At 37.6% G+C, this 14,552-nt stretch overlaps 1 protein-coding gene across 1 annotated transcript; it reads left to right on the forward strand.

Annotated features, from left to right (window-relative positions):
• The first annotated feature begins 1,165 nt into the window (after nucleotides 1-1,165).
• Nucleotides 1,166-8,409, forward strand: LOC121429972. The gene is made up of 4 exons (XM_041627241.1): nucleotides 1,166-1,680; nucleotides 5,004-5,153; nucleotides 5,531-6,577; nucleotides 8,260-8,409. The coding sequence occupies exons 1-4, from the start codon at nucleotides 1,485-1,487 to the stop codon at nucleotides 8,388-8,390; spliced, it is 1,524 nt and encodes a 507-aa protein (XP_041483175.1). The 5' UTR covers nucleotides 1,166-1,484; the 3' UTR covers nucleotides 8,391-8,409.
• The last annotated feature ends 6,143 nt before the right edge of the window (nucleotides 8,410-14,552 follow it).

A 14,552-nucleotide genomic window follows, 5' to 3' on the forward strand; every position in this document is an offset into this window, starting at 1 on the left:
ATATGTTTTTTGCTCGCGCTTCGCGCTCGCATCAGTTATTGTTTAGTAAGGTACTCACTCTGTCCTTGGTAACCAAATGCTTAGAATGTCCAGTTTTCAGGTTAGAATATCACACACGTTTGACTCGCGTTTTGCGCTCGCATCAATTATTGTTTCATAAGGTACTAATTTTTTTTCTTGGTTACAAACCCTGCTTAGAATTTCCGATAGGAATAATACAAATTTCAGCTCGCATTATTTGATTGGCGAGATATATATCCTATTACTCAGTTAATAAATGCAGTCCTTATTAGGTCCCTTTTCTGGTCAGTATATCAAAATTTCAGCTCGCATTATCTAATTGGTGAGATGTGTATCCTATTATCAAATCAGTCACTAAATGCAATCCTTATTTCTGCTAAGCATAGGCCTATGTTAAAAATAGCATAGGCATCAATTTTTTAGTTAGATACACAACTTCTTCATTATAACAAAAACTGCTTAAAATGTTTAATATAATTTCTTATTAAATGAAATGTCAAAAATTTTGAGCTTGCGATTCGCACTCGCAACATCTTGAAAGGATATGCCCTTTTAACAGTAGGCCTAATTAGCGTCATAATTGGCCAAAAAGCAAGTTGCACAACTTCAGATGAAAACTTTTAAAAAAAAAATAATGTCTAGGCCTAGATATATGTTATCAATCAGAAATCGTTTCAAAAAGGCTTTGCTCAATAACTACAAAGCACATAACTACTTGATAATCTCATGGTGAAAATATCCGTTTGCACCAATATGCCATTTTTGGCATAAAAATTGCATATTTTTGGCTTTGCCCCCCCCCCCAAAAAAGAATACGAAAATACGTTCCACCGCCCCTGGATAAATCTGGGCAACCTCAGAAACGTAAGCAGATCAAACTTCAATGTAAAGTTTGTGGAGATATATTTTCTGACGACTAACTGCAAGCTAGCAACTAAGGCACAGTAGCATTTCTATTATTATCCAAAATGTGTATTTTTGGCAGTGTAAAAATCTTTAATCTTTGTAGAATTTACCTTGAAGTATTCACCAAATCAAAATCTTTTAGTATTAGAGCGGGGCTGGGGCACACCCCATATCAGCCTCCCCCCTCCCGTCGATTTTATATGAAAATTTGTTTTACCATTGCATCGAAATTGTTGGATCCAAAGAGTGGTATGCGTCCTTTTTGGTGCAAATAAAAATTTACATCACTGCACTTTTTGAAAGGACGCAAATGTTGGTCGTGTCGTGTGTACAGGCACACCCCTACGCACGTTAAAACCGAAAATATTCGCCAGAGCAGAGTGTTCACCCGGTGTATTGCATGCACTTGCCAGTTAGTCCCGACAAAAAAACTTAAGTTCAAGTCAATCTTGACGTTTAATTGCCATAATAATCAATATTATGACTGTGTGCATTAACGGAAAGACAAGACAGATAAAAAATAGTTCTGTACCCGTGCCTGAGATGCTGAAGTGAAAATGCCGACTTGTGCGACCTTCCGAAATGTCGATGCCTTGATTTCGACCTCGGCGTTGTTTTTGCAGACCTGCTATGCCTTAGGAACGATCAAGTCTATCGGAGTCTATCTCCCGGTCCTGGAACGGGATTTAGGACTTACATCGACTGGTATCGGCATCTGTCTTGGTTTGTTCAACGCGTTTGGATATGGTCCAGGTGAGTGGCAAATGTCATGCTCCTTGAGGAATATACAGTGCGTCCCACAAAAAACGAAACCGAGATTTAGCGATGATTTAAAAATTATCGTAACTTCATCACAAATACAAATGTTCAATATCTGCTCTTTGATTTTATACCTTAATCACAAACAATGGTCAAGAAATAATAAAGTTCTGTTTATTTGAAATAAGGCTTCAGTTGAATTTTAATAATTTTATATTTTTCCAGGCTATAGCTTCCAGACCTATATACTCGACACTCCGGTTTGTGGACGATCAGCCATATGTAGTCTTTTGTTAACCATGCGAATGCTTAGTCTGGAAACTGGTGAAAATACGTTTGTTAAATGAAATTATGGAAATACATGAATTGCGTCGAAGGGACCGATCTTTGTTATTTCTTAACAATTTTCTGTAAATGAGGCCTCAAATTAGAGAGCAGATATTGAACCTTTTAAGCATGTGATTTTCTTTTTGAAATTCAGATACCCCCACAAAAATTACTTGTTATTATCCTTTCTTCAAATTGTTTTTCTCACTCATGCGTGGATGAGAAATATTTTATGTTTTACCAGATGAAAGAGGAGTCTCTATAAGGTTTACAATGATTTGTCTATTGTATTTATGATTAATAGGGTCATCGCTAATACCTTAGTCACATTTGTTCTCCGGCGGCCGTACGGCGAGTCGAAAATGGCCGTTTTAACATTTTCTGTACCAGCTAAATATGGGTGGTTTGAATAAAAATGAATAAAGCTGCTGTTTTCGACTAGCCGCACGGCCGTCAAAATTAATGTGAGCTGTGTGTGGGAACCGCGCCTGAGCACTGTAGATGAATTGCTATTTTCACATGACGAATGTTGCAATGTTTCACATTCTATTCAATCTATCAATTTTGATAAATACCTCCGAGTTCCTGATCCAGAATTTATTTCGGGAGGGGCAGGGATAGAAGGGTGCACATTATTTTGTTGACGACACGCAACCAGTGTTAAAATATATAGAATTGAGTGAGCGTCCTTTCTTTCACTGCAAACTTCATGAACTTGGTAAGCCAACAAAGGACACGGATTGTTTGTGATACGTGATACCATTTTATTACCAGTCTCGTATCTGGTGAGGTGTAGTCTGATATCCATATGTAATAACATTAAATCATGAAATTTGTAGACATCTTCCAGCTATCTCCACTACGGTTTGCTGGTCACTGTTTCCGTACTATAGTGAGAAGGAAGTTATTTCTGATGTACTTTTGTTGCGCCTCCCCCGTAAAACGAGAGGACGGAAACCTTTAATTTTTGTTGATTGCATTGTGTTGAGATTTACATGATCGATACTTCTATCTCTAAAAGAAAGGCGATGCGATGAGAACGAAAATGGGGCCTTCGTACGTCTGCCTATATCTTGAAGAGCTACCAGGGTCCCTGCCTCTTCTTTTGAAGAAATATATATACATTGTTGATTACGTGGGAGTCGCATATTACCCATCGGGAGAATCTTCATGAGCCGATGGAACACTTCAACAATTTTAACCCGTCTCTCAGGTTTACCCAATGATCGTTCCTGGATCATCCCTTATCATTTTGTTTTTATCTTCTTTTTTTTTGGGGGGGGGGGGCGGGGCGGTCGGGTTGCAAGGAGCCTTCCGTCGCCATCCATGCCAGAGGATCGATCCGCGCCTGCTGAAAATTTCTGTTGAAAAAAGATAAATGGTGCAGTTTTCTTATTATGTTAGTGGCTGGGTCTTACATAAAATCATGTTTACGCACAGAAGAATTCATATTGCTAAAGAGTTCACGTTGACATGCTTTAGGCAAAAACGTTACCTAAAACCTACTTATCTGCTTTCGGGATACAATAGCGATTTTTCCCCCTCTCCATTCATTGTATTCAATACAGCATCAGCATGTGACCAAGATTTCCAAAACCTAATAATACGCCCGCTTTTTGTTTATTCCAAATTATTTAAGGTCAAGTCCACCTCAGAAAAATGTTGATTTGAATCAAAAGAGAAAAATCAGACAAGCACAATGCTGAAAATTTCATCAAAATCGGATATAAAATAAGAAAGGTATGACATTTCAAAGTTTCGCTTATTTTTAACAAAATAGTTATATGAACGAGCCAGTTACATCTAAATGAGAGAGTCGATGATGTCACTCACTATTTATTTTGTTTTGTATTGTTTGAATTATACAATATTACATTTTTTACGAATTTGATGATTAGGACCTCCTTGCCTGAAGCGCAAAATGTTGAAATAATGGAATTCCACAAGTTTAGAGAGGAATGAAACTTCATTTCACATGACGTGAAAATAAAAATATTTCATATTTCATATAATAAAATACAAAAGAAATAGTGAGTGAGTGATGTCATCAGTTCCCTCATTTGCATACCGACCGAGATGTGCATACAACTGTTTTGTGAAATGAAGCGAAACTTTAAAATGTCATAACTTTCTTACTTTACATCCGATTTTGATGAAATTTAAGTGTTATGCTTGTTGAATTTTTCTCTTTTTATTCAAATCAAGTTTTTGTTGGGGTGGACTTGTCCTTTTAATTATTATGGAAGAGGCTGTTCTGATAAGAGGTGTGCGCCCGACGAATTCACATTTTCTTCCATTTTTACGTACATTTTCCCTTCAGAAATTTATTATCGCATACAAATCCATAGAGAGGGAGAGATAAAGGGAGGAATTATCACAAGTATTTGCATGTCTTATATTTATCTACACTGTAAAAACTGTGGTGTAAAACTGACACAAATTGGTGTTGATAGAGGACCAGGTGTAAAACTAACACCATCAATTTAACACCTGTGTAAAATAACTGGTGTGGTCATCTATGTACACCGTTACCACCACAGTGTTTGCTGTGTAGAGCTCGTTAGCACTCACATCCCCACTGATTTTTTGCTTGAAGTATGAAACATAATTACTTTGTCCCACGTGGATAAATTTTTGATAAATGCTGTATCTGCTGCTGCTACTACTACGACGACCTCCACCATCTTGGCTGTACGTTTATTTCCGCCCTAGTTGGGGGTGGGGACGCATAAACAAATAAAAAAAAACAATCAAAAGCGAGGGAGCGAAGCAACGGAGCTTGTCTTGGAGGTGAACGATTTCGTACACAGTGATGGTAAATTATGTTGGATTTTTTTTTTTTTTGGGGGGGCTTCTGATACCGTTGCTGCGTACGACCATGCCCGCCATTACTACTTCTAGCAATACTACCGTTACTTCAACTACTGTTGTAATAGTAGGCCCTCTGTCACAATTGCATAAATCTAAAATATAGTCGTTTTGTTTTACAGGACCAGTGGTTGCATACCTTTACCAAAGACTCCGCGGCGGCTTCCGAAGGTGTCTTGTGATGTCTGGGGCAGTTTTAGCAACATCCGGACTCGTGCTGGGATCGTTCGTCACCAGTGGTGTAGAACTGGCTCTTTGCCTTTCTCTTGCAGGTATGGACATTTTCATGGTAGCAATAAAAGTATATTGGTGTACGGAGCATCAGTGATGATGATGATGGTGGTGGTGATAGTGATGATGGTGGTGATAGTGGTGATAGTGATGATGATGATGACGATGATGATGAAGACGTTAAAGACAATTGTAGTGGTGATGATAACAATAAAAATGATAGCGAAAAGAAAAAAAGTTTGTAAAAGCAATACGTGATTGTGTAGTAATTACCGAATTTATAGAAAAGACTCGTTATTCTCTGCCCTTGGGGCAATATCGATCACAAAATGACCTGAAACACCATTTGACACCAATTATGGATGTCTGACTCACGTTGAAATAATTTAGCTTGGTTGTATAACTTTGCCTCATGCAGGACTTGGCTCCAACATTCTGTCTTTATCGTTAATAATCACCATAAACTACCAGTCCGGTGATGCCTTTGGAATCTTCTACGGCATTGGCAATTCAGGATATGCCTTTGGGATGGCCCTTGTGCCACCCCTTGCTGACTACCTGATGGGAATCTACGGCTGGAGAGGGTCCTTATTGATCATTGGAGGCATCATGGCACACCTGATACCTTTGACCTTGATGGTGGGTCTCGACATAGAGGGCGCTTCAAATATTGAACTTGACAATTCACTTCCCAAGGAACAAACGACTGACGGGCCCGTTGATACGATCGCCGAAGAAACAAGCCTTTGCTTTTCAGGAGTTCAGACAACGCCACTCCATCGTTTGAATGAAGCACAAGCAGAAACAAAAGACGTTGATAACATCGCCTCGCTGGAGGAATTCAGTGCAGAGACAAGCGAAGATACATCTTTAATAGAGAGTTCATCTACTGGTAAATGGGATAAGGACGTTTCTAACAAGTACAATGGGCATGACGGGAATGGGCGTTATAGTCAAACGATTTGTTCCAAACTTTACGCCACTGGTTGCCGAATCGTCCAGGACTCCATCTACTATCAAGATCGTCTGATGATCTTTCTGATGTTCCTCTCTGTGGTGTACGCCATTCTGAATGGTGGTTGGTACTCCTTTCTCATCCCACGTGCAGTGGCACTGATCGGCAAACCATCCAAAGCATTATGTATTGCGTACTCCGGGGCCGTTGCAACCTTCATCGGCCGCTGCTCCAGCGGAATACTCGTGGGGTCCAAACTATGCGATGGGAAATACTTGTTTCTTTTCTTTACTTTACTCAACATCACGTCACTCCTTGTAGATACCTTTGTACCGAAATTTCCCGTAATGATTGTGACGTCATTTATTACGTCACTGATGATTGCTGAGAGGAACGTTCTCTTATTGGTGATTTGTAAGGACAGAGCTCATCTGTCCCACTTCCCAGTCATACTAGCTTCTTATCAGATTGCGTTTGGAGTCGGGACGTTCCTCGGATCTTCGTTTGCCGGTAAGACCCGGCCCCGTGATTCAAAGGGGCTTATCGATTTTGCACATTCACTAGTGGACGTTGACGAGAGCTCTTATAATCGAGAGTTTTTGCTGCGGGACGCACAACGCTTTCAAGAACGTAGAAAATGTATTGTAAAAGCCCTTCAGGATAATGAGCAGCTGAGAAGTCTTTGTCGAAAATTGGCGAATCAAACAGCAGTTTCGTCCTGGGGTCTGGACAACGACCTATTGTTTTCAACTTTTCGTCAGCTCCCTAAATTGAGAACGAAACTGCCGTTCCGGTTCACAAATAATCGACAAAGACCTCCGAGTTGTTCATTGTCATTTGATGGTTATTTTCAACACGTTTACTGCGCTCTTGAATCAGTCCTCGTATGTTGCAGTGCGATAACTTCCTAATTACACCAAACTACGATTGCATCGTTTTTTTTCCATTTCCATATGCTATATACTGGTTTTCTTTAAACATCAGTGCGATAATTTCTATCTGATTTACATTACTTCGTATTTGGATTGAAAATGAATCGAACTGAAATTATTATCATCTTCATGTTCGCGGATATTTTGTTTAACGATGATGAAATGGTCGACTATGACGACGACGATTATGGTAGTACTATAAAAAGTAATAGTATATTGATTAATGGTATTCGAGAACCAACAAATACAAGCATTAATAAGTAATTAAAATGCTGACGATACTTAAAGCTATGATGAAGATAATTATTATTTGTTATTATTATTTGTTTTGGCGTCACCTGTGCCTGGGAGGCGAAAAGCGAACTGAATCACTATGACCCGCAGGTCTCTCCTCCCGATATAACTGATTGGGGGAATGCAGGTGGACCACAGCTACACCGGGGTTACCCCCTACTCTTATACGAATAGTGCAGTGGGTTCTTTAACGTGCAAAGGTGGTGACTCTCCTCTACACGGGGCCTCCATTTAACGTCCTATCCGAGGGACGGAGTGTTTTCCATTGTAACATAGCCTGCATCTATGAAACATGGGAGAGACGTTTACACACAACGCACTGGCTTCAGTCATCCGCCCGGGGTGGACTCGAACCCACGATCTTTGGTTCGACGGGCAGACGCGTTACCGACTGAGCCAACATACAAAATAGAAAACAATGATAGTTAATGAAAAAATAAATGTTCATAATAATGATATTAATGATAGTGAAACCAATATGTTTCGATAGCAAATGTAAATTCTACTACCAAATTAATTTCATTTGAAATTCCACAAGGCTCAGTCTTGGGTCCACTACCTTTTATTATCTACATTAATAGTAAATCATCAAACATTTTATCAATTAATCTCTTTTGCAGACGACACAGATATATCATTTTCCCATAAGGACCCAAAATATTCACTTAACACAATCAACCAAGAATTGAATCAAGTTTCAGAATGGATAAAGTCCAATCAATTATTGCTCAATCTAAAAAAAACATGCTTAAATTACAGATGAACTCCCAGGTAACATGATTTTCAAAATTAATAATATGCAAGACTTTAAATAAAAAAAAACTTCTAGGGATAACTATAGACGACAGACTTTTGTGGAAGGATCATTTGTTTCATATTGGAAATCGTTTCCTTCTGAATAATGAATATTTTAAGACTGATGTTTGTGTGTCTTAGCACCCAATTTATTATTGATTTCACACACAGGTTATGTTGCCGATGTGGCAGGAACCGCCAACGCTTCTTTTATGTTCATCGCAGCGGCCGATTCCCTTGTATTCTGTCTGATGCTTCCACCCGTAATCGTAGACAGGTTACAGGAACGCAGCACTGGTTGATGAAGAGTGGCAATTATGAGCTGAACTCAAGATTAGAGACTATTCGCTCCATGGCGGAATTAAAGTGATTGGTTAACATTGGTTTGACTTTCAAAAAATATGAGCTAGAAGGTCACACTTGTCGCCTGTGTCTGTGATATGTTACAAAAATGAAGCCCAGAAAAAATTGCGTTCGAAAATAATTATTCAGTGCTTCAAAAATTGAAATAGAAAGTGACCGGAAACACCATCTTAATTTCACCCCATTCACTTATGTGTACTATTTAGGTGTATATAAGACGCCTATTTACAAAATCGGGGTTTGCCTCGTATAGTTTTAGCTTTTCATTCACAATTATGGTTCTTTTCAGGGTTTATTAGTTCTAATACATGCACTTGTACACATGTTCATCTTGGTTAGAGAATTTTTTAAATTGGCTGCTCACAAAGTTAAACAATACCTTTAAGAACATAGACAAATATATTGTAAAATGCCCTCAATGACAAAGAGCAACCGAGAAGTCTTTGTCGAAAATTGGTGAATCGAAATAGGAGATTCGTCCTGGACTCTGGACAAACAAAAAACTTGCAATTTTTTTGTCAGCTCCAAGACTTAGGACGAATTTGCTGTACCAGTTCACAAATTCTCGACAAAGGCCTTTCAGCTGTTCGTTATCATTTGACGGGCATTGTGTTCTGGAATTCGCCCTCGATGCAGTTGTGAAGACTCATGGAAGAACTGCAATATTGGAATTGACGTTAACCACGCCCGCAAACCAAAGTTGGATTATCATCTGCTATCTACCACTCCACGGAACATGTGGAGAAAGAAAGTCGTACATTAATATGAATAATTATATTAAATTTGAAAATTGATAATCCCCCTCTTCCTGACATTCTTCCGCCCCCCCCCCCTCTCTCTCGATACTTAAGATCTTTCTCTTCATTTTCCTCTTCTTATTATTTTGATTTTGTGATAAATAAGATAATAAATTTGTAGTGTATATGTAAATATTTTTAGAATAACTGTTTGACAAGTATATGCAGTGGCGTATCTAAGACAAACGACGCCCGGGGCTATTGCTAAAATTGCGCCCTTTTCAAAGTGTATTATATAAATGTACATATCAGGCTATATCAGGTTATATCTCAGATCTCTTGAAATTACAATCCCGATCTCATGACCATCACCTTCGTAGCTCACACTGCAAGTATCCCCCACACAAGACCAAAGCAGCACTATGAGATATGCCATTCTTTATATAAGCCCCTTCCCCTCGACATTAGGAATTCCAACAACTTTACATAATTTCAAATTAAATTTAAAAAACCTATCTATTCCAATAGTATGTACAGCATCTGGGAAGCTCTTGTAGCGCAATAGAATATATAGAAAGAGTTTTTGCGCTATATAAAGTCATTCTATTATTATCATCTAATACTTAACAATGAATGCGAAGCGCGAGCTGAAAATTAGTGATCTTCTGATCTGAAAAAGGAACATTAATCATTGATAAATTATGACAAGGAATCCGGGATTTCATTCGATAAATTATTGATCTAATACGACGGCGAAGCGCGAGCCTGTGTTATTATTCAACATTAATTAGACTGAATATTCTAAACAATATTAATGCGAGCGCGAAGTGCGCGAGCCGAAAATTATTGATATTTAGACCTGAAATCGGGACCTTTTAGGGAAAAGTAATCACACGATGCGGATCTATAAGTAAGGAATTAATGCAGGGACGAGCAACTGAAAGGGGACAATTTTAAGTAGTATTCTTATGAATTCATGAACTACAGATATGTATGTTATATGCGTAATGCGTGCGCGAAACGCGAGCTGATTTTGTTGGTACATCCTCTCCTAAAAAGCGACGATTGTTTGTAACAATTAATGAAGAAAGTTTGTATCTACCTTATCGAATCAGAGCGTGATTATAAGTCTTTGTTAATTAAGAAAACAGATGTATTTCAAAACTGTAAGAATTAATGAAGAGTAACATATCGAAATGCTTACCCGCAGCTAGAGATGAAAAATTATGTGATATGCGTTTGAAAATGAAATATTTCAAGGACTTTTTGTTGGAATTCGTGGAAAGAATAAGTATATCACTAATCAAACATTGGCACGGATACGGTGTATTCATCCTCGGGCAAAAACATGGCAAGATTTATTTTCCACACGGGTTCGAAACTGCATTACCATGGTAATAACATAGGACGGGGTATTAATCACCTTCAGTGTTCTTTTCTGCGACTTTATTCCTTAAGTTTAAATTTCTGTATAAAAAAGTTTGACAATTTCTGTTCATTTTTTTTTCCTTTATTTGCGTCCCTTTTCCTTTTTTGTGCCCCCTAACGTGCCCCTCCCTAGATGTGCCATTGAGTATATGATATACATGGGTTGATAATGACATAGGTTGTGTTCTTAAAAACTGATCAATCCATTACCCTTTTCTCTTAAATATTTTCTCCTAAAATCAGTTCTGTGCAAAGTAGTCTTCATGAATGAGGGAGCAGACAGTTTCATCTACCCACTTTATTTTTTTTAATCTTCAATACCGCTACCGTGTTTTCGGTCAAATTTGCGAGGATATAAAAAAAAAGCTTTATACAGTCATGTAAAAAATGTACTTTTTTGCCCCAACACTCCGTGTTTGGGGAGATTTTAGAATTCTGTCCAAGAATGTAAACATAGAATTGACTTATTCAAACTGTATAAAATGATCACTGCTAAAAACTTCGTTTCGTGGGACTTGTAGGCACATGTATGAAATATGAAAGTCGTGATTTTATATAAGAAAATATGAAAACAGAATGCCATGTATTGCATATTCAGAGCAACATGCTTTTATTTGTTTTCTCAAAGTATTGCTGCATTCATTATTTCTATCAGATCTGATTCAAATTTTCGGCATTTTGTTCATTTGATTTGGTTTAGTTCTTTTTACCTACATTTCATTATCAGCCTGGAGTACCCATTTATTTTGTGGCCCATTGATATGAGTGGCACCGACATGTCTTGCACACATGCCTACAGGATCAACCACTGAAAAAAAAAAAATATTCACTGTTAGAAAATTTATCCTTAAAATAAAAGAAGTTCCTGCAGCAGAGTCTCGAGAACACCTGTAATCTTACCAGAATACCAGATTGCATAATCTTACAGGAAATTGGTATTTGGTGTATGGAATCTTACAAATTTCCTTGAATTAAACACCCTTTCCCATTTTGGAACAGACCTGTTCTGTTAAATTGTAGAAAAATTTCTGTTTTATGAATTTACAGTATGATTCTGTTCTTACTTTCTGCAAAATCTTCTATTTTTCCCCTGTAAAATCACGTTTTTTTTAAAGTATACATCTTAAATTAAAAGCAAAAAATGCACTTCTTTCCACATTGGCGGCGGAACCAAAAAATTTTAGGGGGGACGCAGGAAACAAAATTGACAAGCAAGAGATCAGAGGGAAGGACTTCCAAAAAATTTTGACAAGCAAAAAAAAAGTCAACAAAAAATTTAGGGGGGATCGTCCCCCAACCTCAAATTTAAGGAGGGACACATCCCCCGCCTCCGCCGCCTACGTATTTCCAAATATGAAACACAAGGCTTTATATTGGGGAAAATATACGTGGGGGCGTGGGGTGATTTTCCCCCAATATGCTCAAAAGAGCCATGAAAAATTAACACAGAGCCTTTGTAAATCCCCATTCTTTGTGATGTTAAAGCTTATACATTGTTACAGATTTAGGCAGCAGGCTGTCAAATGTAGCCCCTGAAAATCATTTTTTTTAAATAAAATGTTTGCCTGATTTGCATTGCATGGTTATCTTTGAATGTTTAATGTTTATGATTGCCATACAAACAAATCACCTATATATTTAGCAATGAGTCTTACTTCTCGCATAGTGTCTTGTATTTTATGATTATGCAGTGTACTTCATCCTTTCTTCATGTTTCTCTTTCTTTTCACTCTCTCCCCCATCTCTGTTTCACCATCTCCCCTTCTCTAGTTCCCCTTCAACCCTTTGATGCTTGCCTCATTAAGCCCGCATTCCACAGAGGGAATACCTTTGAAAGACCAAAAATTGGCAAGGTCATACAGCAGTCTCCAAGATTAATGAAATTTGTCAATTCTGTGGAATGGCTCAGAAAGAACTGCAAAAGACTGATTGGTACTTCTAGTCTTACTGGACTTAGACAAGTCCTATAAATACCTTTCAATGGTCTTTCAGAGATCTTTTATGCAACAAGCGATCTTTCAGAATTCTTGCCATGGACTCTCCCTGATCTTTCAGTGATCTTTCAATGATCTCTCACGAGTCTTACAGTGATCTCCGCAAAAATCTTGAGAGACTTGAGAGATCATGGAAAGGCTAATAGGAACTTTGAAAGTGTATAGAAAGACCACTGAAAGACTGCGGAGAGACCACCAAAAGACAATTTTCCTGAAAGACCGCTGAAAGAACATCATTTCAAAAAGTTCTGGGACTCACAAGGACGATGAAGACCATTGAAAGATTTATCAGGAATCGTGAAAGACCTTGAAGATCTTTGAAAGTTGATTGAAAGACCCTTGAAAGATCAAGCAAGTTTCATGGTCTTACAGCAGTCTTTAAGAGGTCTTGCTCTCTGTGGAATGGTGGTTTACTTGTACTTCAATACGGCACTGTGTTATTTTTCCTTTTCATATTTAGACATCGTTCTCAAGCTCTCTAAGTTCAGGATGATCCTCACATGTATATATTCTCTGAATGAGTATGCCACTGATACATGTTATGTAATGTTGACATTGATGCATATATAGGAATAGAATAAAATCAAATCAAAAGAAAAGCAATACAATCAGCAAATAATATAAGTACACTTTATTCTGGACTGACAAACAGAACAATCTTCATTATTGGCCCGTATCACTATCATCAAATCTTGTCATCTCTCATCACTTCTACCAATTTATCAATACAAAGGAAATAATCACAGACTCTTTCAAGACACCGATGTAGGCCAAAGTTGTCACCAACATCACAGCACTGTGCATGGTGTTTCAAGTCAACACCATTAAGCTGCAATAAAGGACCGCATTGATAGGTGTCGAAACTACAGCGTGGTGGTGTTGACAAGACACAACTACATGTAGGTCTGCACTCCTCGGTGTTAATTTGACACTGCAGCTGGTGTTATTCTGACAACGATACACTATTGGTGTTGATTTGGCATTGCTGGTGTTAATTTAAATGGTGTAAATCTGACTTGGTGTTTCTTTGGTGTTAATGTATTCACAAATCCTCCAACAAAATTGATGAAAAATAAAATCAGGAACAAATCACTCCCTTCAAAAAACTTATTAGATTTTGATATGGTATTCCTGGCATTACTGCAACACCAACAGAAATATACCCGGAGCTTGGTGTTATACACTTAACACCTTACTAGCTATATTGAATGAGAAATGAGTGATAACCAATAGCATGGCCACATCGTCAAACTTTCTTGTCTCAAACGACAATACCTTGGTAACGAAATTGGCCTTTAGTTGGTTTTTCAAGAAAAGCTTTGTGAAATCATTTCATAATAATTACAATGGGCAAAAGCTATACAACCTGAATCCTTGAATACATATAAATAGTCTTCACAAAAATGAACAAACATGTTACTATACTCTCCTCTAGTCAGATTATACACATCATCATACGTTTTTTAATTCAAAGTAACCAACTATGACGTTCTAGGCATGAGATTTAAAATTCAAAACAAGAAAATTATATTTAATGATCAGATGATTAAATCAGCTATTTAAAGTCTACCTCTACAATAATTTATCATTCATAAAGGTATATAGAGAAAACTACAATAGAGAAAAACACAATAGCGAAACCAAGAAAAAGGCATGCCTAAGCTTTCAAAATATATATGTTTAAGTAGTGATCAGCAATGATCAGCGATGAATCTGGTCATCGCATCAATATGATATCTAAATACTGTAGTGAATACCAAATTCTCATACACATATGTTATGAAGCTATTTGACCTCTTTATTGTAAATATATATAGATAAGATATTTTGCACTTCTTATTAAAGTTCATTACTATAGAATATCTATGTGTTAGTAGTCTGTGAATTTAGAGCATTTAATATGAAAGACATTTAGCGTATGAATGATTACACTTGTATGCAT

Source organism: Lytechinus variegatus, chromosome 16 (genome assembly GCF_018143015.1).
Source record: "Lytechinus variegatus isolate NC3 chromosome 16, Lvar_3.0, whole genome shotgun sequence".
NCBI lineage: Eukaryota > Metazoa > Echinodermata > Echinoidea > Temnopleuroida > Toxopneustidae > Lytechinus > Lytechinus variegatus.

What these genes read in the sequence shown, in the direction of transcription:
- LOC121429972 (XM_041627241.1), top strand. Translation starts at nt 1,485, where the DNA reads ATGCCGACTTGTGCGACCTTCCGAAATGTCGATGCCTTGATTTCGACC. An exon ending in TCTTTGCCTTTCTCTTGCAG is followed by an intron (nt 5,154 to 5,530) that starts GTATGGACATTT and finishes TGCCTCATGCAG; the next exon opens with GACTTGGCTCCAACATTCTG. An exon ending in CCTCGGATCTTCGTTTGCCG is followed by an intron (nt 6,578 to 8,259) that starts GTAAGACCCGGC and finishes TTTCACACACAG; the next exon opens with GTTATGTTGCCGATGTGGCA.